The following is a 25,682-nucleotide window of genomic DNA, read 5'->3' on the forward strand; positions in this document are numbered from 1 at the left end:
TTTACCCTGTAGTTAGATGAAGAGAGGAAATGAACTTCAAGCAGTGGACTTTATGTGTACTAGGGAATCTATCTGTGGTGATTCGCCCCACTGGAACTAGAGTTTTCTCATTCCTCGCTTCTCAGTTTGCACAATATAAAACTGGGAGAAAGAAATTCTTAGATCATGAAAGTATTAACTGTTGAAACTGATACTCAGATATGCCTTGAGCCAGCAGGCCTCTGGCTCATCCCATGGAATTTACAAGTTCTCTGATGACATGAACTACAAACTGAACGACATTCTGTGATAGCAATTTTTTTGTTTTCTGTGCCTGAACTCTTCCTACTTTTCACACCCAGTTTACTCATGAAACTGCCTTTCACAGTATTCAACCCCCTTCCTTTCCAAATCTCAAGCATAAAACTTCTTTTGCTTCACCTTCGGCTTGGAAGGTCAATGACTGTGCTCTCTAGAGAATTGAGACAGGAAGGAAATGGGCTAAACAATCTTTTTATTTGCTATTTACTATTAAGGCCGATCAAAACATAGCAGTGTGATTCGACTTGAAAACTCTTCCCTTTTCTATTCGATTAACTTCACTCTCACATCGTTGGTTTTCCTCAGCATTCAAACAACAAACCCAGAAACCAAATGGAGAGAAGCAAAGTGTTACTCTGAGGTAACAAACTGTATCTATCACAACATGACTGTATCAAGTATGTGCTGCTTCCAAAAGGTAGGCATCACCTTACTTTCTCTTGTTCTTTGATATGACATAATACTAGTGCAACAGTATTTATGGTTAAATAGTAGTAAATCCATTCATGTGTGCACTCATACATTCAGTCAAAATATATTAATTAGTACTTTGTGCCAAGAAATGTTATATTTGCTAGAGATGAAGCAGTGAATAAGAAGAATGCCATGCTTTCAAGGAGCTTACATTTATTAAGGAAATAGACCCTTATTGATATACTGCCTACAATCGTGATAAGTACTGTGAAGAAGAGTAAAGAACGGGATGTTGAATAGTAAGAAATGGTAGGTACTCTTCTATATAGTGTATTACTTTCCTATTGCTACTATAACAAGTCACCAAAAATTAGTGGCTTAAAATAACAACCATGCCTTTTACACAAGGCAGTGTGTTAGGCATTAGACACCTCAAGAAGGATACATGAGTTGTGGTCTCATGGAAACAGAAGTCCACTGAGGTCAGGGCTTGGGTGACTTTGGGATGTTATCGTCAGGGTATTTCTAAATCAAAACCAAAATCTTTATCCTGTAATTATATAAGCTCACCCCTCACAAACTGAGATTTTAATATATATATTTTGTTTATATATAATCCTGTTTATATTTTAGATTGGTGAATTTGAAACACCACAAATCCAAATTTAAGTGTATCCTAGAAAAAAAGGAATAACTTCTTGAAAGTGACAAGAATTTATTTGTTTTTTAATGAAATATTTTTAAAGCCATAAAGAAACCTATTAATAAAACAATAATGTAAAATACAAATTCATAGTTTCATAGCTCAGAAATAAGCTCAATTTTAAAAAAATGGAGGTGAAGGGAAATTTGTGTGTTTCTTAATGACACACTTCTTCTTCGGCAAGGCTCCTTACTGTAACGGGAACATCACATCATGGGAGGATATTAGAACTACGCAGGGTTGAGTTCCAATGTAATTCTGCCCTAGCTCTGCCGTATATTTTGCCTATCTGCAACAAACCATTTAAAGAAGAACATAACATAGTTCACATAATTTTCCCATTGATCATTTGGAGAAAAAAGGAAAAAATTGGAGTTCTTCTCAACTTAACTACCATAAATTTCACATAATATATGTGAACTGACGTGATATTGAAGGACAAGAGTCAACAACACCAGGACCCATGAGAAACAAGTATGACTTCAAGAAGATGGCAGTGAGATTTCTAGTAACAGCTTTATCCATCAAGCTCATAATAGAAAACTATAGGGAATGGCATTACCAAGGATCAAGGTATAATTTTCTCTCATGCTGTTAGAATTACAGCTAGAACACAGATTCCTTCTGTCACTAAATGCTGGGCTTTGATACCCCTCAATGTAATCTTCCTGATAAGATAAGAGGCTGCTTTAGAATACTAGTGCGCTCGAGAGTTCTCTTAGGGAAACAAATACCCAAATCACATTATAACACTGTAGAGTATGCTCAAATGCAATTTTGCCAACTTTTCCAACTTTGAGATTAATATCTTGAAATCACAGGATGAAAAAAATGTATTTGTATGAAACATACAAAATTCATTTACAGTAATTTATTTTTGGCTTATGACTCCAAAGAGACATTTGAAAATACAGAATTATGAGTGATCAAGGACACAGTTAGTGCTCAGGATGTTGGTGAGAGAAATCCTAAAGTGTATATAGCATTTGTCCTTGTAGTGAAAAGTGAACCCAACCAAATGCCCATCAAAACAGTGAGTGATTTTCAATGTAATGACCTTGCCATACTGTAGGTGCATAGTTGTTAACCCGACTTGTATTCCCTATGTGCTCTCATGCAGCTTCGCCCACAAAATACTGTTATGTTAACATAATATTTAGAAATGAATTCATTTTAATTATTATATATTATTAATAATATATAATATAATATATATTATATATTATAATATATATTATATATTATTATATATTTTACTGTTCATAGTATTGCTCATGTTATTTTAGAGTATTATATACAAATAAATATATAACTGGTTGTTCCATGAACTATGTTATATATATATATATAAATTTGTAAGTATATAAACTTATACTTTAATATAATGTACACTGAACGGTTTATGATTAAAATAGTCTACAAGATGAAAAAAAGAAATGACAAACAGAAAATTTAACAAAGCAGAATTCACAGACAAAATATCTAAAAACCGACTATCAACAACAACATTGACACACTGAAAAACCCAAAACTGTATAGCCTAGATAGGCTGACTTCAAAGCAAAGCATGCTGATTTGAAGACTATTTTATGCAGGCACACCAGAGTTGCGGTGGGAATAACTGACAGCTTGTCACGGCAAAAATAGTCTTCTGCTGTTGACCCAGCAATTCCGCTGCTGGGATTGTACCCTAAGAACACTGAAACACCAATCCAAAAGAACCTATGCAACCCCAATGTTCATAGCAGCACAATTTACAATAGCCAAGTCCTGGAAGCAACCTAAGGGCCCATCAGCAAATGAGTGCATCCAAAAACCATGGTACATTTACACAATGCAGTTCAACGCAGCAGAGAGAAAGAAGGAGCTTATACCCTTTGCAATGGCATGGATGGAACTGGAGAGCATTATGCTAAGTGAAATAAGCCGGGTGGTGAGGAACAAATACCATATGATCTCACCTATAACTGGAACATAGTCAACAAAAGAAAAAAGCAAACAAAATATAACCAGAGACATTGAAATTAAGATCAATGTAACAATAGCCAGAGGGGAGTGGGGATGGAATAGTGGGGAGAGGGGTCTCTAGTAGCTACCATAAAGGACACAAGGACAAAAGCAAGGGGGAGGGGGAGGTGGGAGATGGAGGTGGGACTGGCTGGGGTGGGTGGAGGGATCCGGAGAAAATGCAGACAATTGTAACTGAATAAAAAAAACAAAAAAGCAAAAACATTCTTGTGCTCAGGGAATCCAGTGTCTGTGTGCACGCCCAGGGTGGTTAGTGACAGGGCATAGTGACAGTTGGGGTGGATTGAAAATAATTCTTAAAATACCACTAGTGGAATCATAAAATAAAACTAGATGGAAAAGATTTCCAGAAACTATTATTATGTAAGATTGGAATGAAATCATTTTCCTTGTAATACAGATAAAATGCATTATAGTTCTCAGATATCCCATTTTCCATAAATATACAAGTAGCTTTAGACTCTATATAAACCAAGTATAATCTACATAAAATGCAGACATTCTCAAATACACAAATATTAATTATGGATACTGGGGAAAATTCTGCCCTTGTCACAAAATAAGAACATTTAAAAAAATAAACCACTGGTTTGGAAATTATCCGGCATTTTGAGGAACAGCAGTGAAATCATAATAGCTGGTAACAGATTCTTACAGTGTGGTGATAACAGGAAATAGCAAAAGCCTAAATAGACCCACATTATCACTTCCTAAACATACTCACTACTCAGAAAAGTCGAAAGCAGAGAATCTAGAGAAGACCATGGTATCATGATACTTTAAAGGACTTATCGCTGAGGGTAGAGACTTTTTGTGTCTGCTTTCCTTCCTTTTGGTGACACAACCTGTGTCCCTCGGTGTAGATGGAATCTCAGAAGTCCACAGGTTGGTTCATTAGCATCTTCTCAGGTGTCTTGGGACTGGGGCTAATCAGAGTAGCAGGTCCTCTCAACAGTTACTCAATAGATGCCTGTGCTTTCACTTTAGTAAAACGTACCCCTTTTATACATCAAACAAGTTTAAAAATGAATGTGTTCTCTAAAAGTCAAACCGCTCGGGTGAAGCACAACACAGAGACTAAATGCCATTGCAAGAGCTAAAGAAGTGTGTTCCAGTGCCACGCACGCTGCTCAGACAGGTGTCCGGGTGTTCTGATGGTGGAGGAAGTGAGGCTGTGCTCTCTGCTTTAAAGTGGGGACATCCACGCGTGACTAGCTACCCCGCTGATCCATTGTAACATTCATGTAGCTTATGCATGACATCACACCCCGAATATTTTAGCAATCATTCACATGAAAGTGCTATGATTACACACACGCATAGAATTAATTGAAGTGTATGCTCTCCTTTGGGAGAACTTATATAAAATGCATGTTTTCCTTCCATCTAATAATTCAACAGCCATCATAGATCTGTGGACAGTGTGGAAATTTTGCATGTATCTCACATAGGTTTTTAGCTTTCTATGTAATTTTATATTTCCTTCTCTTCCATCGTACAAATAATATAAACATTGTGTGTTTGGAAAGGGTGGCAGATGGATGTGTACAGTTCTGCTGTTAAATTCATTAGGATGTCTTAGGTATTTTAGGATAATAGTAGAGTAAGTTAGAACATATGCAGATAAATAAAGTGTGAAATCCTGGGTCAATCCAAATATTGTACAAAAATTTAAAGGATTATGACATTATTATACGGTTGTGAAAATACTGATAAAACATTAACATGTCTTTAGATACAAAATGAAAGATGTTACCAGATTGTAAGATAAAAATCTTACTTAGAACCAATAGAAAAGTATCAGTTATAAGTTATGGCATGACTTCTCCACCATACTTAACAGTGTTTGCAGCCAAAAGCAAGTTGGATTCTCAATTAATACTTCTTTCCTATCTTCCTCTTTATGCCATCGACGTGGCAAACCTTACCTCATCTGTGTCAAGAAAATATTGTTATTTCTGAGAAAAAATTATAAATGTATTCCTTTGAGATAAATGTTCTTTCAATATGATCTGCAAATTATTTGTCTGATCTCACTAGAAAATTTGGCATTATTCAACACATTCCACTAACTCATTTGCCCCACCCCCACTGCTCAGTGTCAGTGAAATAAACGTGCAGAGTTATCCCCTAGATTTTATTCATGACCTCAATCAAATGAACACGATTTTATAAACGGAACACCAGTTTTAGTAGTTTAAGTTTGTGTATTCTTTTTATGACTGAAACATAATACAGCTTCTCAGCAACCTGTCTCCTCATAGAAGCAGAAAAATAAATCTAATTACATGTAATTGTCATAAATATCCTACCTTATTCTAACTTCTTCTCAACTGTGGTTTATTTTATAAAACATATATTCAATTTTAATTGTATATTTATCTAATTAAAATTATGTGTTAATTGTCTCTATTTATGGGTACTATCAGGGTAGATCTTAGAAATAAATAGGAATTAGGGTGATAATGCAGAACAAAATTAATAAAATCATATCTGAGGGGTTCTTTCCCAATTATTATTCTGACTTATGTTCAGGCAGTGACTTCACTCTAATGGTTGCATTTGCCTTATGGTCAAAGAAATAGTGTTGAGCAAGATGAGTGATTCCACGGGAGGAAAAATTTTGCCTCTGAAGTGACTTTGGCAACATTTGGCTACATTTTGGTTGTCATCAATAGGTGGACTGCTACTAGCAGCTACTGAGTAGAGACAAGAGACAATGCTAAACACCCTAAAATGTACAGGGTAGGCTTCTCTTCACCATACCTGCACCCCCAAAATGGAAGCATTGGCCCCAAATGTCAGTTGTGCTGCTTTTACAAACTTGAAGCCAGATAAACTCATAACCAGTTAGAGTTTGCAAATACATTGCGGTGTACTTATTTTAAAATACCTCATCTTGGAAAATGAAAAATAACTCTTAGATTAAATAGTCCCTATTAAAGAAGCTGACGTGCTTCTTCATGCCAGTTTATGTCCCCTAGCACAATGGAAGAATGATTAGAAGTCAGCTCATTTGACAATATTCTCTTCAGTGCTTTTTTTAGAGTACACTAAACTTAAAAGAATGATCCAAAATAACCCATATACCAGGTGTTATACAGGTATTGAAAAATAAACCAAAATATATATTCCTTGCTGCCAAGGAACTTTTAGTATGAGTGTGTTGCCAGACAATTCACCATATACATTCAATACAATGTGATAAAGAATAGGATAATAAATCAATATGCAAAGGTAACTGGCCAGTAAGGATTATTATTTATTTTAGTTCAGGAATGTTTCAGAATAGAATAAATTTGGAAGGAACATGAGAGAGGCAAAACACTGTAAAAGAGTGAGGTTGGAAAGTTGTCTTAAATGTTGGAAATAAATTCACAATAGTTGACACACACTGGCACAGTGCTGATGATGAAAGGGGAAGAGCAGGCCACGCCTCAGAGTTTGCTCAGTGATGTAAGCTCTCATTCCTCTGAAAATCCAGTTTCGTTCCGATAGCTTTTCTGAGGGCGTTTTTTACGTCCTTGTTTCTGAAGCTGTAGATCAGTGGGTTACACATGGGAAAAACAACCATATAAAACACTGCCACTATCTTATCGCTGTTTAGGGAGTGGCTGCTGGCGGGCCGTAAGTAGGTTAACTAGAGTGATCCCTAGAATAAGGTGACTGCCAGGACATGGGAAGCTACAATTACCATTCTCAATTCTTACCTGCGCACATGACAATTGATGGCATAGCATCTGATATTTCATAGAAAAGTCTTCATTTGTTTCCTATCCACTAATTATACTTATCATTTAAGGGCATTTTGAATCTTCTTGGTTGAGCTTCATTTACTTTCAGAATATGAATGTAGGGTATATTACTCTTTTCAATTTCTGGCCTACAATTTCCCCTACAACATCTCTCTCTAGAAGAGATAATTTATTTCTCATTTTAGCATCCAGTTCCTATATAATAGTATAATGGACAAGTTTAAGGTCAGTATTTGAAAAAAATCTAAACACTTTTCCCATAAAATAATCCCCTCCCCCACACATGCACACTTAATAAACTATTATTTTATCTGCATCCTGGGGGCCAGACCCTTCTTTTGCAGAGTGCATATTGTAGAGAATTTATTAAAATTATAGTTTGATTTATTTTTCTGAGTTTTAATTAACTGGATTGTATATTATTCCTTGTGTTACATACTCAAGGATATAAGATATTGAATGCTTTTGAAAAGTGTGAAGAACTGTATAAAACCATGTTTAGTAATGATCATCATTATTATATTTTTATTTTATTCTTAAAATAAAATCTTTCATACAAATTCGTGTGCATGAATGCCTCACACATAAATGTCACATGTATATATATATCTCCTTATGGACCCCCAATTTCCAATAACATTTTAAATGATCCTAGAAAATCATGAAGGGCTATATGAATGTTATGTGATGTTTTCAGCATTGGTGGTGGTGATGTTATTTTTTCATTCTCAGAAGCAAACTTGTATATGAATTTCTTTGCATAATTTTCTAATATTATATGTGTTTTTGCTTGCTCCCTTCACAGATACTGGAACCACTCATTTATTTGATTTTGGCTGTCACTGAGAGAAAAGCATTTTAATCTAGCTGCTAGGTAAATACATGAGTTAATAGTTATAGAGCATTCAGCTGTCCCATCGTGCTGCCTAGCTGATTGACCTGTAGTTAGTTCAGTATTTAAAGCAAACCCGCAAAATTAAACTTCATTTTATTTGTAAATGAGGATGTCCTCTAGCATACTGTATTTGTTTGCCAGATAGGACATTTTATAGCAAGTTAGGGAAACGGGATCACCGTGGAACGATCAGCAATTATGGGCTGACTTTACCATTACGTACCTGCACATACAGTTTGAATCAGAGGGAAAACCATTGGTTTCATGTGTTTCCCCTGTCTGGAATACCTTCAGGAAATTTTCTGTTTGATGTCTAAAGAATATGTTGGAAGATCCTTAAAGAAAAGGAGGAAATGAGTCTGATTACTAATGACTCCCTAATTATTGTGTAGGCATCCTTTCTAAAATTCTTCAGGGTAGGTTTTACCCGAGAATTAGCGGCCCTTTCATGTGAAATGGAAAAACAGTGGCATTCCGTCCTGTTCAATTCCATGTGTGATAATGTGAACTAGGTTCAGGAATAGGGACATAGTTTAGCCCAGCAATCTCCAACCTTTCTGGCACCAGGGACAAGTTTCACTGAAGACAATTTTTCCATAGACCGAGGTTGGGGTGGGAGGGAGACAGGAGGCAAAATTCAGGTGGTAATGCCTGTGGCATCTATGGACCAGGAGGAGGTAGACTGAGGATCTCTGATTTAGACTCACTACTGTGAGTGTGGAGATAATCTAGTATAAGTTCTTTTTCTGGGGTGTCATCCAGTGTTTAGATTTCTTTTGAACAATATCTGACTGAAAGAGTACAGGCAAGTTTCAAGATCATGCATCTGTCAGCTTTGTCGGACAAGTCAAGTGTGATATCTTTTGCTTGAAAAGTATTTTATTTGTTCTGTGCAACAAAGAGTCCAAGTTATAATATATTTTATTATTTATACATTTTGTTTGTATCTCTCTATTTTTGTGTTTTGTGTCTAGATATCTTTATATATATATATATATGTGTGTGTGTATGTGTGTATATATGTATAAATATATATATGTATATATATTTACTTCTACCCATATGCAAGAATTAAAATGTCAACAATTGTCCAGACATAACTAACTTGGATCATCATATGTTTTTAGGTTAGCTTACACGTAACCATCTACATGTACTACAACATGTAATTCTTCTCAGCCTTTTTCTTCTACTGTAAAACTCAGGGTTCCAATTAAATAAACTCTAAGATTCCTTTGGGATCCAAGTTTTAATAAATTCATATAAATATCATTATCAAAAGCACTTGCTTATTTATTACTGTAGGGCACATATGGTATAAAGTTAATGAGGAAAACATTCCATGTCTATAGCCCTTTTCACAGCATCCTTCACCTCCTTGTTTCTCAGGCTATAAATCAATGGGTTCAACATAGGAATGACAAGGGTATAAAAAACAGATACCACCTTTTCTTGTTCTAAGGAATATTGGGAGCTTGGTTGAATGTAACTGAAGCTTACAGAGCCATAGAATAAAGTCACAGCTGTGAGGTGTGACGCACACGTGGAGAAGGCCCTGTGTCTCCCTGCTGCCGAGCGGATCCTCAGGATAGCAGCGACAATGAAGATGTAGGAGATCATCACAGTCAAGAAAGTGATCATGGCAATAACGCCGGAGAAGATTAACAGCAACAGTTCATTCGTGGATGTATCAGAACATGACAGCTTCAACAGCGGGGGAAGGTCACAGAAGAAGTGATGGATGACATTGGGCCCACAGAAAGACAATTTCACCAAGCCGATTGTGTGTATCAGCGAGTTGATTAAACCTCCTACACATGATCCGATGACCAGGGCAACACAAACTATTTTCGTCATAGCCACTGTATAAAGTAAAGGGTTCACAATGGCCATGTAGCGGTCGTACGCCATTGCTGCCAGCAAGAAGCCCTCGATGGTAACGAGTAACGCGAAAAAAAAAAATTGCACAGTGCATGCAGAAAAAGAAATTGTATCCCGTTCAACAAAGAAGCTCAGCAGCATTTGGGGTGCAAAGACTGAGGAATAGCAGGCATCAACAAATGACAGGCAGCTTAGGAAATGATACATGGGTGTTTGAAGTTTGGGAGTTATGTGGATTAAAATGAGCATTCCCAGATTCCCCAGCAAAGAAATGCTATAGATGAGCAGAAACAACACAAAGAGGAACACTTTCAGTTCAGCACGATCTGTCAGCCCCAAAAGGATAAACTCAGTAACCATTGTCAAATTAGCGTCAGCCATGTATGTGCTTTTTTTCTTGGAAACTGTTAACGATAAGAAGATGGGAATAAATGGAGAATAATCATTCTGCACCATCGAAACTACTTGTAGTCCCTAAGTAGCTTGTGTGGCTTGAGTTCTTGACTTCTCTGCTCTGGTTGTTTTATCTATAAAATTAGAAAAATGTGACTACAAAGTCTCTAGTCTTTTCAAGCAGTGTTTATTTGCCTGTTCTGTAAGGAAATTCCATGATGAAAAATGAAAACATTAATTTTCCAGCTTCAGGGTGCATTTAAAATGCTGGTTTTAATGTGAAGGGGGGAAAATGAATGAATTTCATTCTAAAATATGTAAAGAAATCCAGTTTAGAAAGCACACTAATCCAAGTTGAAATTTTAATCTATGTTACTATGAGACCCTTTTGAACTCCCCATTTTGTATTTAAAAGTACCTGATGTCAAATATATCAGGATGGAAGAATAAACTGTGCTGTGGCATTTAATGCAAGACATTGCACCTACGCCTTTCTGTTTGGTTGATACTCCACATTTTTTAAACTTGGTGTAATGAAAGGCCAGGTCCTGACTTCCACCATCTCTGAGCCACCCTTAGAAAATAGCCAGAGGCACTGGCTTTGAAGCAGACTGCCCACTGGGAAAGAGAGAGGGCCCTCTGAGCTGGGATAGGCAGCATAGCGGCTAACAAGAGCTTATAATTGGTCTTTCTTATCCAATAGAAATATCACTCTGGAAACTCAGGAAACAGAGTCTAAACTTTTTCTGAGAAGAAGCAGAGCAAACCCATAAAATAAAGCAAATCTTTGAAACATATAGGTACTTCCTCATAATATTTTTTATGTTGCAATCCATTTCTTAGAATATGCAGTGTCTTTTGTACTAAGTCAATGCAAATTTGCTTTTGTTATTTTATCTGAATAATTTAACTATATTTTCACATTTATATAAAAAATAAATATTTTGAACAGTTTACAGTATGGTAGCTTCACCTCCACAAGATAAAGAATGATGATTTTGGTGGCTTCATTCTTTCACTTATGAGTCATAGACACTACTTTTGAGGACAGTAAGTAAAACTCATAAAAGAAGAGCATTGCCAGATTACCACAGTGATAATAAATGAACAGATGACCGGTACACTCAGTTGCTGTCAGGCGAGTTATACCCACGGAAATATGTAGTTATGATGGATTGCAATTAATCCTTTAGGAAAGGATATTTAAAATTGAATTAAAACATTGCTTTTCCATTATTCCGTTAGAAGTTGCATAACAATTTTGATGTCAATGTTGAAAATGAAATAGTGGGGGATGAGGAGTAGGAATAAGTGGCCAAATTACAAATTGCTCCCACTCCTCATCATTGGAAGTGTTTATCAGATTAAAAGCTAAACATCGTTTTTTCTTTCTCATCTTTTTTGTATTTTTACCTGATTTGCAACCTAGTGTGTGCATGGGATATTCAAATAAGTGAATTTGACTTACCAATGGAAGAAAAAACATCCAAAACTTTACCTCATGTAGGAACCTCACGATCTCTCATCCCCATGGTTTATTTCTATACATTGCCTCCCAAACAAAACACAAAAACAATAATTCCGTGTGTCTGATGTTTACAGTCATTCAAAAATTAAGTGAATGATAGAAGTTAGAGGTAGCAGAATTGGAATTCCAGCTTCTTCTTTAATATATAAGAACCAAAGGCATAACCTCCAGGGTGAGAAGGCAAGTGTGAGATGATCAAAACACAATCGTCTCAAAAGATAGCTTCTCATACCACATTCTGTTCTGCATTTACCTTAGTCTAATGGGAGTAGGGTCCCTGGAGTTAATCTTCTGATTAAAAGGATGTATAAGGAAAACACAGACTCTAAGACTATAACGTTTTTTATGACGCGGAATGAACAAGGTGCAGTGAGAGGGTTTGAAATTCGGGGAGAATCAGGTGAAAGAAACTGCAGCATCCTCATCCTGGGCAGTCAGCTGTTCCCAGGGACCAGTGGTTGTCTGTCCCTCCCTGCAACACAATGGCCCAGATGCCTCCACTTGTCCCCAGGTGGTGGTCTTTAGCAGTGCCCCAGGGGGTTGGCTGTCCCTCTCAGGAACCAGGATGGGCCTTATCTGTAGTTTCTGAAACAAAGGCTTTAACACATGCATTATCTGCTAGACTCATTAACTATTTACCTTAAACTAACATTTTCCACCTCCTAAGTCTCTTATCATGGTCTCATTTATACGTGGAATCTAATGAACAAAATAACTTACTCATGCATTTCTGAAGGTATATGAAAATGTTGCAGGCACTTTGGGCAACTGTTTGGCATTAAGCTGAATAGATGTGTGGCTTATGCCCCAGGGCAGCTACTTAGAGATGAGTGTGTCTGTCCACAAACATACAGAAACAGAAATGCTCTCTGTCGAGGCCAGTATTTTTTTCTAGACTGTACGTGCTGGCTAGGGTCTTCTGCATAATTTCAAATAGAAGTGGTTACTGTGGATATTACTGTCTTTTTCCAAAAATCAATCATGGGTTGGGTAATGCTGGATATCTGTTATTGCTCATTTCTTCTGATCAGATTTGCTACATTTTCATCCCTTATTATTCTTTTAAAAGAATGACTTTATTGCTTTTCTCTTGTTATATGATTTCTAATGTATATATTCTATTTTTATTTAGTTCCTTTCTTCTTACTTTATGCAATTTATTTCAAAAACTTTCCATATTGATTTTTTGAAACATAGTTTATTTGTAAATATATTTATTTATGTCCAAACTTATGAAGATTGATTACTTGGTTTTTCTTGTGTAAATTTACTGTGATATAAATAAATAAATAAATAAATAAATATACCGTGATCAGAGAAAACAATTTTATGGCACTACACATAGTCAAGCTTTAAACGTTCCATATGCATTTAGAGAATGAGTCTTCTGCACTGTGGCGTAGTTGCCCCTGTATTTCTACCAGGCCAATTAAATGGTTCATGCTGTGATTTTATTTTTGTTGGCTGCATCTCTCAGTTACTCGGAGAGCTGTTTTAAAACCTCTAGCTAGATCTATGAAATTTATTATCTCACTTTCATCAGCTTTCTTACAAGTATTTTAAAGCAAATTCATAGGCAAATATAAGTTTAGAATGATTTTTATTTTAACATAAGGATCATGCTTTTTTTAAATTATAATAATATTTCCCTTCATGATTTTTCTTCTTTTTTAGGTATTAGATAAAGGTTTTTTTAATTTTTTAATTTTCACATAGTGTATTTCTTATGTTTTTACTGTTGTTCAAGCACAGTTGTCTCCACTTTCCCCCACCTACCCCCACCTTCCACCATCAAACCTACCCTGGTTTGGCTTTGTCCATGTGTCCCTTGTACATGTTCCTTGATGACCCTTTTCTTCTTCCCCACATCGTCCCACTCCTCCCTCCCCTCTGGTTACTGTCAGTTGGTCTTTAGTTTAATGTCTAATCAATAAAACAAACAGGCAAGCAAAATATAATCCCCTTCATGTCTGATTTTCAAATGTGAACCCAGTGACACCAGCTTCCCCTAAGTACCTTTTCCTTTCTTTTCACTTTCCATCTCCCTGTGTCCTTGTATCTCTTGTAAAAGGTACCAATGGGCTCTCAGTGTAGGCCATTTTTCCCCCGCCCCGCCCCAGGGCGTATTTGACAAAGTCTAGGGACATTTTTGATTGTCCTCAATGGGGAAGAGTGTTGTTGCTGACATCTCGCGTTGACCTACAAGGAACAGGATGCCCACACCACAGAGAATCTCGGAGTCTCCAATGGCAATAATGCCAAGGTTAATAAACCTTGATTGAGTTTGCTAATCTTTGTTTTTATATGTAATCATTGGCAGAGCTGATTTTTCATGGAGCATCTCTCTGTCAGATTTATATTTTTCCTTCTGACCTTTATTCCTTCCTTGTTGGATGCTATTAATTAATCAAGATGTCACTATTAACTTTGGTCTTCTTAGTCTTTTATCTAGGTATTTTGGTTAAATCTTTTCTTGCTTGCAAGATGAATTTTAATATATCTGTTTCTCATTAGAATTCTTTTAAAGAGGATCCAAGACAGCAACAGAGTAGGTGGAAGTTACACTCACCTCTTCCCAGAACTAAACTGGAATTAAAACTAAAATAGAGAAAAGTCAGCCTGAAAACCAACTGAAAACTAGCTGAATGGTGTCTTTCTAAAAATAGTAATTTACCACACCAAACACTGGAAAAAACTTTCGACAGTGTATTTCTTCTTTTCTATAATTTTTGTCATTTTCAGCCTCTATTTTGCTTCACTCAGTTAAAATTGCCTTAGAAAGTCAACTTTGGTGTGGCTTTAATCAGTAAATATTTTTGAATTCATTTTTTATTATTTGACATACAATATTATATTAGCATCATGCTTATAACATAGTGATTAGATATTTATATACTACAATGAGTCTAGTACCCATCTGTCAACATACATAGTTATTATATTACTAACTATTCCTTATGCTGTGCTCCACATCCCATGCCTTATCTTAGAACTTGAACTTTGTACTTCTTATTCAGTCAATATTTTTAATATTTTTGCATATTTACCTTTGTGGATATTTTCTTCATTATATTCTGTATTTACATTGGAATAGTTTATTTATGCTTAAAACTTTTTTTTGCTATTTCTTATTATATAATCAAAGATTCTCTCAGCTTTTGCTTGTTCATAAGATCTTTATGTTTCTTGCTTATTTTAAAAGATTTTCCCCCCGAAAATAGAATTTTCAATATTTACTTTATCTTTCATACTTTAAAAATGTTAATTCATTTACCCCACTTTTTGTAATTTCTTTGAAAACTGATCTTACATCTTACAGTAGTTTTTTTTGACAATGAAGCGTCTATATGCGGGCTTTTCTGCATTTGTTGACTTTGGATATTCTGCCCTTCTTGAATATGTCTGTTGAAGATTTATCAGTTTTGAAAAAATTAGCCTGTCTTAAAATATTCATTGGATCTATTCTCTCTTCTCATTCGGGGGCATAAACTACATGTATTTCACACCATTTGACTATATCACACATGTATCTCTCATACTCTGCTTTATTTTCTAATGTTTTTCTGCTCTGTGCTTTAGTTTAGATTAATTGGTATTGGCTTGTGTTTGAAATTATTAATCCTATCTTATGCTTTGTCTGATATCCTCTAAATTCCTCTTTTGAATTCTGATTTTCAGGTATTGTGGGATTTTTTTCCATAACACTATTTGTTTCTGGTTTTTTTAATAGCTTTAATGGATATAATTGAAGTTCAAAAAAGTACACATATTTAATACATAGAATGTGATGCATTTGGACATATGCACACACCTGGGAAACCATCACCAAAGTCAAGGTGATAGACACAGTCATCACCTCTAAAAGTTTCCTCACGTCTCTTTGTTTTGTTTTCTTGGTCTAAGAATACTTCCCATAAGATCTAACCTTTTCGCACATTTTAAGTACACATTTCAGTATTTTTCATGATGGACAGTGCATTATACTGCAGATCTCGAGAAGTTGCTCATCTTGCGTAACTGAAGCTTTATACTCGTGGAACCAGAGCTTCCTATCCCTCCCCCACCACCCAGAGTCACTTACACCTCAATGTCTTCTGTAGCACTCTGAACAACGGCCAAGATATGGACACAGCCCAAATGCCCATCATCAGGTGAATGGTTACAGAAAATGTGGTGTATTCATACAATAAGGTATTAGTCAACCTTAAAAAGGAAGAAATTCCTGACATTTGTGATATCATGGGTTAACCTGGGAACATTGTGCTGAGTGAAATCAGCCAGTCACGGCATGATTCCACTTAGCAGAGGTTTCTAAAACAGCAAATTCATAGAAACAGATTATAGAGTGCTTCTGTTTAAATTTACTTAATTCTCTCTTGAAATATTTCATCTTAGAATGTTTTCTCTTTTTTCTTCAAATTATTTAATATGTTAATCATAGTATTGTTTGAAACCTTTTTCTAACTCTCCATATAGCTCTTCTATGCTTTGTGCTTTTTTTGCATTTTTTATACTTTCTGATTCTTGCCTATGAATACAAGTTTCATAGAAACTGCAGATTATGTTACTTTCCAAGGAGGAGGAATTCATTTTCTCTCTAAAAAGGCATCAAGGAAGAGAAGCTGTGTGTTACCTCAATTAGTAATCGACCTGAGACTGGACTTTGGAGTCAGAGTTCATTTTACTTTTGACTTGTTTCAGCTGTGTAGATTTCCCAAGGTGTTAAGATGTGCGTCTCTCTCTCTCTCTCTCTCCACCCTTTCTCACCTGCTCTTAAACACTGTAGAAAATTCAGTTTTAACTTTCTGGAGGTGTGAACTTAGCCTCTTGCCTTGTACATCTTCAAACTGCAGCAAATGCCTTGAAGGGGCTGGCCTTGTGCAGCACCCAGGCCTTTAGCTGTGGCGGGACATCACCAGCCAAGCACCAACAGCCTGGAAGATTTCACTCTGTCTTTCCAGCTCAGTCTGAATATCTAGAGTCTGAATCTCCTGGTGCTTCCGATAGAAAATTCTAGCCCTTCTGTGCCTGACTCAGAGCAGGATCAAAGCCTGGCAAATGTTTTCAGGATATACCTGCATTTGTTGCTGACTCCCCACCAGCAGGACCGTGTGTCTTCAAAGCACAGCAAGAATGCAGGAGATTTCAACCTGCCTCTGGGGCCCAAACCAGCTTCATGCACGCTCCACTCACGCCCTTCCCTCCAATTTCCTATGGGGCAAAATAACTGTGTTTAAGATTATGTATAATCCAGTCCATCTTTGAGCCTAAGTAAATGCTTACATACAGCTGCACTGTTTTCTCTTTTCACAAGTTCAGATTCAGTAGGTCCTCTTTTTAGTAGATCAAACTATTTAATATTTGTATTATTTGGGTCACCACCAAAAGTCCCTCCCTGATATCAGAAGTTCTCCATTTAAGTCTGTCCATCTATTATCTATTGTCTGTCTACCATTTATCTATTTACCTATTTATCCAACATCTATCAATCATCTATCTGTCCATCTATCTATTATCTACCTATCTATCTATCACCTATTTATCCATCCATCTATTCCTCCATCTATCCATCCCACTTTCCATCACCTATCATCCATTATCTGTCTCTATATCTGTCTATGTGTTTGATAACAGGTCTGCTCTGGCCCAGAATACGTCTAATGCCCTGAAAGGAAATATAATCATGTATGACAAAACCAGCAAAGTGCCTGCCAAAAGCTCTACTGGTTTCTGAGAGCTGGCAGAGATCTCCATGCACCATAGGCCTGCCTTTTCCAGAGTGCCCTGACTCAGTGCCATGAAAGTCAGCTCACTTCTCCATGTCTAGACCTCCCTGAGTTCTACACCAATCCAGTTTCTGTAATACCTATTTCATTTTATCAGTAGCTAAAACCTGTATCATGTCTTGCTTTTCTTGTTATTTCTGCGCAAAAATTATTTTAATCACAAGCTACTCCATCATCCAGAAGTAAAAATATTCTATCATTTTGTAAGCAACTTTCCCTATGTTTTCTTAACTCTTTATTTTGATACATTTTAAACTTCTAGAAGAGATTTTAAAATAATAAAAATTTGCAAGAATAGGTAACTATCATTCGTGTCTCATATTTCATGTGGATACCTTGACTGTAGCTCTGTTTGTGATCATACATCCGTGACACAATTTCCAAGAAATTAGCTGTTTGCAGGTTAATGTTATGTTAAAAAAAAAAACGTAGATAAGATGGAGTCAAATTGGAGCATTTTTCCACATATGGACTTTTTTGCTGCCTCTTTCACGTCCTTATTCCTTAGGCTATAAATCAGTGGGTTTAGGAAGGGGATCACCAAAGTATAAAACACAGAAGAGACCTTCTCTTGTTCCAGGGAGTACTGAGAGCTTGGCTGGATGTAACTAAACGTCCCAGACCCGTAGAATAAGGTCACAGCAGTCAGGTGGGACACGCAAGTGGAGAAGGCTTTGCACCTCCCCTCAGCTGGGCGAATTCTCTGGACGGCAACAATGATGCGGATATAAGAGACCATGACGATGATGAAAGTGAACACTGCAATAATCCCAGAAAAGATCAAAAGCAGCATCTCATTGTTATGTGCATCAGAGCAAGAGAGCTTCAGAAGAGGGGGGATGTCACAGAAATAATGATTCACAATGTTTGGACCACAGAAGTCCAGTTGCAGCAGCCCTATCGTGTGTGTCAGTGCGTTAACGAGCCCTCCCAAGTAAGATGCCAGGACCATCTGAACACACACTTTTTGGGTCATGATGACTGTGTACAGCAAGGGACTAGCTATTGCTGCATAGCGGTCATAAGCCATCACAGACAGGAGGATGGCTTCCATGGTTGCATAGACTGCAAAAAGGAAACTCTGTAGAACACAGCCAGAGAACGTGCTGGACTTGTGTTCTGATAAGAAAGTGACCAGCATCTTAGGGGTAAGGACAGTAGAGTAGCAAATATCACAAAAAGAGAGGTTGCTGAGAAAGAAGTACATTGGAGTATGAAGCTGGGCATTTAACCCGATCAAGGCAATCATCCCCCAATTACCCACCAGGGTTGTGAAATAAATGAGGTTGAAAAGCAAAAAGAGAGGAATCTGCAAATTAGGATTTTCAGTTAAACCCACGAGAAGGAATTCCTTCACAGCTGTGTGATTCCAACCTGGCATGCTTGCAGGGTTATTCAGCTCTTTAGTTGCAGAACAAAAGAATATCCCTCAGATGAAAAATAAATGATGATTTTCTCCACGATCCAGTATCCATCACAGCAAGGAGCATTTGGGTTTACCCTGTAGTTAGATGAAGAGAGGAAATGAACTTCAAGCAGTGGACTTTATGTGTACTAGAGAATCTATCTGTGGTGATTCGCCCCACTGGAACTAGAGTTTTCTCATTCCTCGCTTCTCAGTTTGCACAATATAAAACTGGGAGAAAGAAATTCTTAGATCATGAAAGTATTAACTGTTGAAACTGATACTCAGATATGCCTTGAGCCAGCAGGCCTCTGGCTCATCCCATGGAATTTACAAGTTCTCTGATGACATGAACTACAAACTGAATGACATTCTGTGATAGCAATTTTTTTGTTTTCTGTGCCTGAACTCTTCCTACTTTTCACACCCAGTTTACTCATGAAACTGCCTTTCACAGTATTCAACCCCCTTCCTTTCCAAATCTCAAGCATAAAACTTCTTTTGCTTCACCTTCGGCTTGGAAGGTCAATGACTGTGCTCTCTAGAGAATTGAGACAGGAAGGAAATGGGCTAAACAATCTTTTTATTGCTATTTACTATTAAGGCCGATCAAAACATAGCAATGTGATTCGACTTGAAAACTCTTCCCTTTTCTATTCGATTAACTTCACTCTCACATCGTTGGTTTTCCTCAGCATTCAAACAACAAACCCAGAAACCAAATGGAGAGAGACAAAGTGTTACTCTGAGGTAACAAACTGTATCTATCACAACATGACTGTATCAAGTATGTGCTGCTTCCAAAAGGTAGGCATCACCTTACTTTCTCTTGTTCTTTGATATGACATAATACTAGTGCAACAGTATTTATCGTTAAATAGTAGTAAATCCATTCATGTGTGCACTCATACATTCAGTCAAAATATATTAATTACTACTCTGTGCCGAGAAATGCTATATTTGCTAGAGATGAAGCAGTGAATAAGAAGAATGCCATGCTTTCAAGGAGCTTACATTTATTAAGGAAATAGACCCTTATTGATATACTGCCTACAATCGTGATAAGTACTGTGAAGAAGATTAAAGAACAGGATGGTGAATAGTAAGAAATGGTAGGTACTCTACTATATAGTGTATTACTTTCCTATTGCTACTATAACAAGTCACCAAAAATTAGTGGCTTAAAATAACAACCATGCCTTTTACACAAGGCAGTGTGTTAGGCATTAGACACCTCAAGAAGGATACATGAGTTGTGGTCTCATGGAAACGGAAGTCCACTGAGGTCAGGGCTTGGGTGACTTTGGGATGTTGTCGTCAGGGTATTTCTAAATCAAAACCAAAATCTTTATCCTGTAAGTATATAAGCTCACCCCTCACAAACTGAGATTTTAATATATATATTTTGTTTATATATAATCCTGTTTATATTTTAGATTAGTGGATTTGAAGCACAACAAATCCAAATTTAACTGTGTCCTAGAAAAATAGGAATAACTTCTTGAAAATGACAAGAATTTATTTGTTTTTTAATGAAATATTTTTAATGCCATAAAGAAACCTGTTAGTAAAACCAGACTGTAAAATACAAATTTATAGTTTTCGTAGCTCAGAAATAAGCTCAATTTAAAAAAAAAAATGGATGTGAAGGGAAATTTGTGTGTTCCTTAATGACCCACTTCTTCTTCTGCAAGGCTCCTTACTGTAACGGGAACATCACATCATGGGAGGATATTAGAACTACGCAGGGTTGAGTTCCAATGTAATTCTGCCCTAGCTCTGCCGTATATTTTGCCTATCTGCAACAAACCATTTAAAAAATGAACACAACAGAGTTCACATAATTTTCCCATGGACCGTTTGGAGAAAAAAGGAAAAAATTGGAGTTCTTCTCAATTTAAGTACCATAGATTTCATATAATATATGTGAACTGACGTGATATTGAAGGACAAGAGTCAACAACACCAGGACCCATGAGAAACAAGTATGACTTCAAGAAGATGGCAGTGAGATTTCTAGTAACAGCTTTATCCATCAAGCTCATAATAGAAAACTATAGGGAATGGCATTACCAAGGATCAAGGTATAATTTTCTCTCATGCTGTTAGAATTACAGCTAGAACACAGATTCCTTCTGTCACTAAATGCTGGGCTTTGATACCCTTCAATGTAATCTTCCTGATAAGATAAGAGGCTGCTTTAGAATACCAGTGGGCACGAGAGTTCTCTTAGGGAAACAAATACCCGAATCACATTATAACACTGTAGAGTATGCTCAAATGCAATTTTGCCAACTTTTCCAACTTTGAGATTAATATCTTGAAATCACAGGATGAAAAAAAGGTATTTGTATGAAACATACGAAATTCATTTACAGTAATTTATTTTTGGTTTATGACTCCAAAGAGACATTTGAAAATACAGAATAATGAGTGATCAAGGACACAGTTAGTGCTCAGGATGTTGGTGAGAGAAATCCTAAAGTGTATATAGCATTTGTCCTTGTAGTGAAAAGTGAACCCAACCAAATGCCCATCAAAACAGTGAGTGATTTTCAATGTAATGACCTTGCCATACTGTAGGTGCATAGTTGTTAACCCGACTTGTATTCCCTATGTGCTCTCATGCAGCATTGCCCACAAAATACTGTTATGATAACATAATATTTAGAAATGAATTCATTTTAATTATTATATATTATTAATAATATATAATATAATATATATTATATATTATAATATATATTATATATTATTATATATTTTACTGTTCATAGTATTGCTCATGTTATTTTAGAGTATTATATACAAATAAATATATAACTGGTTGTTACATGAACTATGTTATATATATATATAAATTTGTAAGTATATAAACTTATACTTTAATATAATGTACACTGAACGGTTTATGATTAAAATAGTCTACAAGATAAAAAAAGAAATGACAAACAGAAAATTTAACAAAGCAGAATTCACAGACAAAATATCTAAAAACCGACTATCAACAACAACATTGACACACTGAAAAACCCAAAACTGTATAGCCTAGATAGGCTGACTTCAAAGCAAAGCATGCTGATTTGAAGACTATTTTATGCAGGCACACCAGAGTTGCGGTGGGAAGAACTGACAGCTTGTCACGGCAAAAATAGTCTTCTGCTTTTGACCCAGCAATTCCGCTGCTGGGATTATACTCTAAGAACTCTGAAACACCAATCCAAAAGAACCTATGCAACCCCAATGTTCATAGCAGCACAATTTACAATAGCCAAGTCCTGGAAGCAACCTAAGGGCCCATCAGCAAATGAGTGGATCCAAAAACCATGGTACATTTACACAATGCAGTTCAACGCAGCAGAGAGAAAGAAGGAGCTTATACCCTTTGCAATGGCATGGATGGAACTGGAGAGCATTATGCTAAGTGAAATAAGCCGGGTGGTGAGGAACAAATACCATATGATCTCACCTTTAACTGGAACATAGTCAACAAAAGAAAAAAGCAAACAAAATATAACCAGAGACATTGAAATTAAGAACAATGTAACAATAGCCAGAGGGGAGTGGGGAGGGAATAGTGGGGAGAGGGGTCTCTAGGAGCTACCATAAAGGACACAAGGACAAAAGCAAGGGGGAGGGGGAGGTGGGAGATGGAGGTGGGACTGGCTGGGGTGGGTGGAGGGATCGGTAGAAAATGCAGACAATTGTAACTGAATAAAAAAAACAAAAAAGCAAAAACATTCTTGTGCTCAGGGAATCCAGTGTCTGTGTGCACGCCCAGGATGGTTAGCGATAGGGCGTAGTGACAGTTGGGGTGGATTGAAAATAATTCTTAAAATACCACTAGTGGAATCATAAAATAAAACTAGATGGAAAAGATTTCCAGAAACTATTATTATGTAAGATTGGAATGAAATCATTTTCCTTGTAATACAGCTAAAATGCATTATAGTTCTCAGATATCCCATTTTCCATAAATATACAAGTAGCTTTAGACTCTATATAAACCAAGTATAATCTACATAAAATGCAGACATTCTCAAATACACAAATATTAATTATGGATACTGGGGAAAATTCTGCCCTTGTCACAAAATAAGAACATTTAAAAAAAATAAACCACTGGTTTGGAAATTATCTGGCATTTTGAGGAACAGCAGTGAAATCATAATAGCTGGTAACAGATTCTTACAGTGTGGTGATAACAGGAAATAGCAAAAGCCTAAATAGACCCACATTATCACTTCCTAAACATACTCACTACTCAGAAAAGTCGAAAGCAGAGAATCTAGAGAAGACCATGGTATCATGATACTTTAAAGGACTTATCGCTGAGGGTAGAGACTTTTTGTGTCTGCTTTCCTTCCTTTTGGTGACACAACCTGTGTCCCTCGGTATAGATGGAATCTCAGAAGTCCACAGGTTGGATCCTTAACATCTTCTCAGGTGTCTTGGGACTGGGGCTAATCAGAGTAGCAGGTCCTCTTAACAGTTACTCAATAGATGCCTGTGCTTTCACTTTAGTAAAAGGTACCCCTTTTATACATCATACAATTTTAAAAATGAACGTGTTCTCTAAAAGTCAAACAGCTCGGGTGAAGCACAACACAGAGACTAAATGCCATTGCAAGAGCTAAAGAAGTGTGTTCCAGTGCCATGCACGCTGCTCAGACAGGTGTCCGGGTGTTCTGATGGTGGAGGAAGTGAGGCTGTGCTCTCTGCTTTAAAGTGGGGACATCCACGCATGACTAGCTACCCCACTGATCCATTGTAACATTCATGTAGCTTATGCATGACATCACACCCCGAATATTTTAGCAATCATTCACATGAAAGTGCTATGATTACACACACGCATAGAATTAATTGAAGTGTATGCTCTCCTTTGGGAGAACTTATATAAAATGCATGTTTTCCTTCCATCTAATAATTCAACAGGCATCATAGATCTGTGGACAGTGTGGAAATTTTGCATGTATCTCACATAGGTTTTTAGCTTTCTATGTAATTTTATATTTCCTTCTCTTCCATCGTACAAATAATATAAACATTGTGTGTTTGGAAAGGGTGGCAGATGGATGTGTACAGTTCTGCTGTTAAATTCATTAGGATGTCTTAGGTATTTTAGGATAATAGTAGAGTAAGTTAGAACATATGCAGATAAATAAAGTGTGAAATCCTGGGTCAATCCAAATATTGTACAAAAATTTAAAGGATTATGACATTATTATACGGTTGTGAAAATACTGATAAAACATTAACATGTCTTTAGATACAAAATGAAAGATGTTACCAGATCGTAAGATAAAAATCTTACTTAGAACCAATAGAAAAGTATCAGTTATAAGTTATGGCATGACTTCTCCACCATACTTAACAGTGTTTGCAGCCAAAAGCAAGTTGGATTCTCAATTAATACTTCCTTCCTATCTTCCTCTTTATGCCATCGATGTAGCAAACCTTATCTCATCTGTGTCAGGAAAATATTGGTATTTCTGAGAAAAAATTATAAATGTACTCCTTTGAAGATAAATATTCTTTCAATATGATCTGCAAATTAGTTGTCTGATCTCACTAGAAAATTTGGCATTATTCAACACATTCCACTAACTCATTTGCCCCACCCCCAATGCTCAGTGTCAGTGAAATAAACGTGCAGAGTTATCCCCTAGATTTTATTCATGACCTCAATCAAATGCACACGATTTTATAAAAGGAACACCAGTTTTAGTAGTTTAAGTTTGTGTATTCTTTTTATGACTGAAACATAATACAGCTTCTCAGCAACCTGTCTCCTCATAGAAGCAGAAAATTAAATCTAGTTACATGTAATTGTCATAAATATCCTACCTTATTCTAACTTCTTCTCAACTGTGGTTTATTTTATAAAACATATATTCAATTTTAATTGTATATTTATCTAATTAAAATTATGTGTTAATTGTCTCTATTTATGGGTACTATCAGGGTAGATCTTAGAAATAAATAGGAATTAGGGTGATAATGCAGAACAAAATTAATAAAATCATATCTGAGGGGTTCTTTCCCAATTATTATTCTGACTTATGTTCAGGCAGTGACTTCACTCTAATGGTTGCATTTGCCTTATGGTCAAAGAAATAGTGTTGAGCAAGATGAGTGATTCCACGGGAGGAAAAATTTTGCCTCTGAAGAGACTTTTGTCACCTTTTGGCTACATTTTGGTTGTCATCAATAGGTGGACTGCTACTAGCAGCTACTGAGTAGAGACAAGAGACAATGCTAAACACCCTGAAATGTACAGGGCAGGCTGCTCTTCACCATACCTGCACCCCCAAAATGGAAGCATTGGCCCCAAATGTCAGTTGTGCTGCTTTTACAAACTTGAAGCCAGATAAACTCATAACCACTTAGAGTTTGCAAATACATTGCGGTGTACTTATTTTAAAATACCTCATCTTGGAAAATGAAAAATAACTCTTAGATTAAATTGTCCCTATTAAAGAAGCTGACGTGCTTCTTCATGCCAACGTATGTCCCCTAGCACAATGGAAGAATGATTAGAAGTCAGCTCATTTGACAATATTCTCTTCAGTGCTTTTTTTAGAGTACACT

The 25,682-nt window shown here is 36.4% G+C and overlaps 2 protein-coding genes across 3 annotated transcripts; both read right to left on the reverse strand.

Moving 5' to 3' along the window:
• Positions 1-9,275: 9,275 nt before the first annotated feature.
• Positions 9,276-11,991, reverse strand: LOC128781019 (olfactory receptor 5J3-like). 2 transcript variants are annotated; one of them, XM_053925084.1, is made up of 2 exons: positions 11,868-11,991; positions 9,276-10,380 (listed from the first exon to the last, which is right to left on the reverse strand). In XM_053925084.1, the coding sequence occupies exon 2, from the start codon at positions 10,355-10,357 to the stop codon at positions 9,419-9,421; it is 939 nt and encodes a 312-aa protein (XP_053781059.1). In that variant the 5' UTR covers positions 10,358-10,380; positions 11,868-11,991; the 3' UTR covers positions 9,276-9,418. The 2 variants fall into 2 exon arrangements, with proteins under 2 accessions (XP_053781059.1, XP_053781058.1); XM_053925083.1 differs by having other exon boundaries at positions 11,838-11,991.
• Positions 11,992-18,092: 6,101 nt separating this feature from the next.
• On the reverse strand, positions 18,093-19,161 carry LOC128780834 (olfactory receptor 5J3-like). Its single transcript, XM_053923855.1, has one exon. The coding sequence runs from the start codon at positions 19,062-19,064 to the stop codon at positions 18,093-18,095; it is 972 nt and encodes a 323-aa protein (XP_053779830.1). The 5' UTR covers positions 19,065-19,161.
• Positions 19,162-25,682: the final 6,521 nt, after the last annotated feature.

Source organism: Desmodus rotundus, chromosome 5 (genome assembly GCF_022682495.2).
Source record: "Desmodus rotundus isolate HL8 chromosome 5, HLdesRot8A.1, whole genome shotgun sequence".
NCBI lineage: Eukaryota > Metazoa > Chordata > Mammalia > Chiroptera > Phyllostomidae > Desmodus > Desmodus rotundus.